The 6,134-nt window shown below is 44.4% G+C and overlaps 1 protein-coding gene and 1 pseudogene across 1 annotated transcript; both read left to right on the top strand.

Annotated features, from left to right (window-relative positions):
• Positions 1-680: 680 nt before the first annotated feature.
• Positions 681-4,023, top strand: LOC123444424 (glucosidase 2 subunit beta). The gene is made up of 6 exons (XM_045121127.1): positions 681-852; positions 929-1,042; positions 1,546-1,641; positions 1,769-1,954; positions 2,046-2,153; positions 3,421-4,023. Exons 1-6 carry the CDS (start codon positions 732-734, stop codon positions 3,423-3,425), a joined length of 630 nt encoding a protein of 209 aa, XP_044977062.1. The 5' UTR covers positions 681-731; the 3' UTR covers positions 3,426-4,023.
• A 291-nt stretch (positions 4,024-4,314) lies between these two features.
• On the top strand, positions 4,315-5,701 carry LOC123444423 (annotated as a pseudogene).
• Positions 5,702-6,134: the final 433 nt, after the last annotated feature.

Raw genomic sequence — 6,134 nt, 5'->3', positions numbered from 1 at the left:
GGATAATTACCGTAGTAATTCTATTGTCGGACTGTAGCGTTTCTTTTCCTTTTTCGGTAAAACCTGTGAGCCTATATTAGCTACCGGGATGTGGCTAGCTGGGTATTGATTATCTTCCTCCTTGTCTGAGAACAAGCATATACTTGGAATATACTTTAGCTCGGGAGAACTTTCCCCTTTCCTTCCTAAATACAATCTCTATAGTTCATCCGGTCCTGACACCATCTAAAATATCTCGACTAGAAACGTCAAGGGTCTTAGGGTCTTTAGAAACACTTATTGGATCGACATTTCAAGCCTGCCACGTGAACACGCAACGTGGGTTGGGCCTGGCAGTGGGCCAGGATAGAAACGCGTTGTGGGCCGACGTTTTCATATTTCGCAGAAACGCAATCTACCTCGACGATTCTGTATTGAACGAAAACGTCGCGGTCCATGACGTTGTCAAAAAGATCAGATCGTGAAATTCTTAAACTATTCGACTGTCCACCCGCTCCACGGATGTGCGGAACATCTATTTTCCAAATCCAGTATTTCAGCTTGCAGCTCCGAAAGCTGAGTATGGAGCGGAGGGACTCCTAACACCCTCTTACTTTCGAGTTCAGTTTGTTTGTATCCTCACTCAGAAGGTGATGAGAACAGTGATTTCGGCCGATATTTTGAGCTACACCCAGATCGAACTCCTCGAGATCCGGACCAACAAACGCACCGAAGGTCGCATCCAACGGCAGATGACGCCCCCACAAGAAAGTCGTCGCGCGGTCTCCTCCGCCGCTCCCGCCACTCTCCTGCTCCTCCTCCTCGCCGGCGCCGCCGACGCCGTGCCACCCCTCGTCGGCGTTTCTCCCAAGGGTGACCGAGCCACATGCCTGTGCGCTCTCCTCCGCATCTCTCTCCTCCTCTCGTCCTGACCAAATCATTTCTGCAGACGAGGCGTACTTCGCGCCGCAGGTGATCGCCTGCAGGGACGGCTCAGGCTCCTTCCCCAGGAGCCGGCTCAACGACGGATACTGCGATTGCACCGATGGAACCGACGAGCCAGGTTTCTCACCACCTGCCTTGGGTTTGCCCGAACTTGAGTGCGAAGTCCCGAACTGTGTAGATCTGGTCGATTTTGCTAATGTGATTAGATCTGATTGGAATGTTGCGGTTGGATACTATAATTCATTAAAGCAGGTCAGCCTTGGTCTTGCGGGTTTAATTAAGCCAATTGAAGCTCTGCAAGACTGCAATTCACGAAACTGAGTGAAAGAGAGAAATGTGCCACTTGGACAGTACTTTGCAGTATTTTTTTTCCGGCAGTTTAGATCAAAACGAGCTCTAACTACTACAGAATTTGTGCATTAGACTAGTAGCACATGTTGTTGTGCTAACTGCAATTGTGGGCTGTGGCAGGCCTCACTGTTAATTTTCCTGTAATTCAGAGTGCTCACTTTAGAAAACTCTGCCACATAACATTTTTTTTCCTGTTCATTTAATTTTAACAGCAATGCCCAGGATATTCACTAATGTAATGTTGTCATTCACATTATTTGCGTTATACAGGCACTTCGGCTTGCCCAGAAGGCAAATTTTACTGTATAAATATTGGAGATCATCCTCGTATCTTGTTCTCTTCGTTTGTGAATGATAACATTTGCGGTATGCTATTGATTTTGCAGGCTTTCATATCCTTAAATCAAGCTCTCCCTTTACTAATTGTATTTTGTATTTACTGGACTCTGTTTTGTTAATAGCAGAAATTTTGATACTGTTTCCATGTTTGTAGATTGTTGCGATGGAAGTGACGAGTATGAAAGTGGCATCCATTGTCCGAACACATGTAGAAAGAGACCTGATATTGCTGTGGCAGACAATGGTGTTAGTGAGCTGTCAGTCGCACATTTAGATGGTACGGACATAATTTCTAGTAAACACACACTTGACATAGAAGATCTTATCCAGAAGCTAGGAGGTACTTTTCCTTCAGAATGCCATATCTAGATGTTGCTGTTTCTGGAACAGAATATGTTCTTTATATGTGATTTCAATTGTCCTGTTTGCAGGATTAAGAATGGCTGCGGTCATTGAACTGGGTCTTGTTGTATGTATTTTCGTTTTCTGCTTTGCTCGACGGAGCACTCGGATACGGAGGAGGCAGTATATCTTGAAACGTAAGTAAGCTTTGGTTCATCCAAGTATTGTGTGAAATAGCATAAGGGAAACGTTATAAATCATCCGGCGGATCGCACGCTGGCATCAGCCCTCTTCTTTATACGCCACGTGCCTCATGATCATCATTTGAAGTTTTTGCAACTAGCATGTTGTTGCATTTCTCATCGCAACAACGGCTCTGTTGCAGGATCTGAATCCTTAAAACTATATAGTACAGCGACGCGACGCTTCTGCAACATAATCTCAATTGCAAAAATAATAATTCTGCAACGAAACTTTAATTGCAAAAAAAATTACAATAAGATCTTTGTTGCAAAAAAATTCTGCAACAAAACTATAGTTGCAGAAAAACTGCAACTGGACCTAAGTTGTAAAAGTGGAAAAGTTGTTCTATCGCTCGATGCGAGAGATCTGACGGCTCGCGAGCTGGCGGATATTTTAAAAAAATCCGCCGACTGACGCATAGCACGCCCCATAGCATAAACTGTAACCTTCTTATCTTGTTAGAATAAAATGAAGGAACATGTATGATAAGAGACATGTTCTATTTTTCTCTCTCAAACAGACGCACACCTAAATGTATGTTGTTGTATATTAGAAGAAGAATGTTGTGAAGGCGCAAATCAGTTCCTATCACACCATTGGCATCAACCACGCGTAAAGAAAAAAAAAACTACGAAAACTAACCTAAACTAAGACCAAAACAAGAGAAGAACTGTCCATGAGGATCTGTACCCGAGTGGTTGGATTGTATATCCACTCCCCCCCCCCCCCCCCCCCCCCCAAGGCTGAACATGGTAACAAAATTTGTAGCAATTGATTTGTTATTCAGCTAAATTGGTTTACATGTCCTGGGATTTGGGTAATGCTTTATTCATTAGAAACTTTGCTGTCATTCGGAACTACGGAAATGTTAAACATTTTTAAAATGGTGCCGATTTTTCATGATTTCCCTGGATTGAGTATATGATATCCTGTTCGTTTTCAGATCAAGAATTTTATCAAGATTTAGGGGATATTTGAGTGATGGGTGTTGGTTTGAGGAGCTCTGATATTTAGTTTTTTGAACCATACCCAAAACTCATCGAAACTCCCTCTTATGATCTACGAAACCACTTTCTACTTTACTAAGTTCAGCAGTAGCAAGTCTTTGTTATCCTGTTAGAAGCTGCCGCAACTTGCAAGCACGGGACAGTAATCTTATATTCAATGCATTGTGATGAAATATTCTTGGTGAACTCACCAAATTAATCGTGTTATTCTCAGGTTAGAAAAGTTTGAAGGTTGTAGGGCTGATCGAGGATTGGAGATGGGAAAGCCATGCATCCACAAGGTTTCTACAAGTAAATAGCCTACGCATCTGCTGTTAAAAAGAAACAAGGCCAGGACAGTCGCAATTTGTCTATGAGCTCGAGTCCATGCAATATTTTCTCACCGGCCTTCCCGCCTGTAGCACCAGTTCAGTGTTGTGTTTGAGTGTTGTTTGCGATGACGTGCATAGGGTGGAGGTGTTCGCAGTAAGTTCTCAACGTTCTATCTCTGTCTTGGTGTAGCAGTCGCAGCCGACACAATGAGCAGGTGGTGTTTTGGCCGGCCCAGTAGATTGCCGTGGCACGTCCGTCCGGCGGGTTGCGACTTTTCTTGTTGGGCAGAGGGAAGCTCCGTCTGTGCGAGCTGAAGTTGGACAAGCTGCCACCTCTATTTACCTTGATCGCTGCCTGTTCTGTCTTTGTGGATGGATGTCCCAAATGTTTGTCCTCCTAGGTATCTATCTTTTAATTTTGATCAGATGATGCTTGCCTTGATGTAATGTTCACGGTGCTGTAAGAAACTCTGGCCGACGATAGTATGATAATATTTCATCCGAAACTGAACCATCACCCTTGTTGGTCAAACAGCATCTAACCTCACACTTTTTTGCATCTGTATCTTTACATTTTGAACCTTAAACCCTCTCTAGAAAAGAAGAAATCACCCCACGAGAAAAAGAAAAGAAACTGAGACAACTGCTCTGCGGGCCTTTGGGCTTACGATGATACACTCACCCCACAATGTTCCCGGCCCACTAGGGTTTTACGCCTCGTCCCTTCACCCGCCTCTCCGGCCTCGTCGCACTCTGCTTAATCTATAAATCCCCCCGACCCCTTAATCCTTCCTCGCGCCGCCGCCGCCGCCGCCTCGGAGCATCGCACGGCAGCAAGGCCGTCGCCTCGGAGCATCGCACGGCAGCAAGGACGTCGCCCCACCCCACCACCGCCGCACAGCGACCTCAGCAGCTCCGGCGAGTATGGTAGCGTTCAGGGTGAGCTCTTCTTACTCGTACGCGCCGCCGTCACGAGGATCAGTTCTCGTCGCCTGATCTGAACTGACCATTCGACCCTCGCGCTCGTGCAGTTCCACCAGTACCAGGTGGTCGGGAGGGGCCTGCCGACGCCGACCTAGGAGCATCCCAGGATCTACCGCATATGAAGCTCTGGGCCACCAACGAGGTCCGCGCCATGTCAAGTTGAAGAAGGTGAAGAAGAGCAACGGCCAGATCCTCGCCTTCAACGAGGTGAGCTCTTCTTCCACTCTCATTTTAGTTTACTCCGTGGTTGTATCGTACTAACTTGGCAATGCCATTAGAAGGATATAGACCGTCGTTCATTTAGAGTACGTCCAACTGTTCTCGTTGGTCAAAATGCGAAAGGCGTCTGCTCTAATTTCTGATTAATGTTCGTCAAAATGTTGGATGATTGTAGTGTCTAGTTATTTATGGGGTTGTTCTAGTTGGTCAAAATGCTAGACGTCTGCTCTGACTTCGAATCTTCTCGAATTACATTGTAGGTTAGAATTGTAGATGATTAATCTTGATGATGCAAAATTCAGTCTCTGACTTCTAATATATATGCCTAGCTTATGCTGTTACCTTTGTTCTATCTGTAGATTTTTGAGAAGAACCCCGCGACAATCAAGAACTTTGGCATCTGGCTGCGTTACCAAAGCAGAACTGGATACCACAACATGTGCAAGTAGTACCGTGACACCACCCTAAATGGCGCTGTTGAGCAGATGTACACAGAGATGGCTTCCCGCCACCGTGTCAGACACCCCTGCATTCAGATCATCAAGACTGCCACTGTCATATTCAGCACCTGCAAGCGTGATAACACTAAGCAGTTTCACAAGTCAGACATCAGGTTCCCGTTGGTCTACCAGAAGGTCAGGCCACAATTTCACAAGTCAGACATCAGGTTCCCGTTTGTCTACCAGAAGGTCAGGCCACCAACCAGGAAGCTGAAGACCACCTTCAAGGCCTCCAGGCCAAACTTGTTCATGTGATCCAAGTCATCCGTCCATAACCTGTAAGCCTGTTCATTGTGAAGTACTCCCTCTGTAAACTAATATAAGATGCTAGTTCATATTAATATTATCCATATGCAAGATAATTCTTTTCTTGATTTTAGATAGCAGTTCCATGCAGTGGCCTTTATGGGCTTTGACAACACTTGTTTAATCTGTGTAATATTTTTGGTTATATGACTGCCGGAGATGGGCACATCAACTACCTTTTCCCTCTCATTTTTGTTTGTTTATCATATATAATGATTGGGACAAATGATTTGCCAAGTAAAGACTGTAATGATTGGAATGTACTTTGTCATACATATGTGCTAGTCTCATTGATTTGCATAATTGGACTTGGTTTATATTTTTATTCCTTTTGCTATCAGCAGTGATATTATTCTGTCATCCAAGCAGTGATATTTTTGTGTTTTTTTTGTATTGAGATACTTTGGTTTTGAACACCATTACAAATATTCCAGTTGTTAGGATGGCAACTTTGCCGAGGTTACCAACAGTTCATTTGGTTCCCTCTTTTTCCCTGTTGCCAAAATCATGCTTGCTGTTGGATGTTTCAATTTATGTTCATTAACCTGATGGTTTATGGATGGACATCCATGCCAACATTTATAAAATAAGTTCATACTTAATTCTTT

This window comes from Hordeum vulgare, chromosome 3H (genome assembly GCF_904849725.1).
Source record: "Hordeum vulgare subsp. vulgare chromosome 3H, MorexV3_pseudomolecules_assembly, whole genome shotgun sequence".
In the NCBI taxonomy this organism is placed as follows: domain Eukaryota; kingdom Viridiplantae; phylum Streptophyta; class Magnoliopsida; order Poales; family Poaceae; genus Hordeum; species Hordeum vulgare.
The sequence above is the reverse complement of the archived record's forward strand: the minus strand, read 5'-3'. Positions and strand labels throughout refer to the sequence as shown.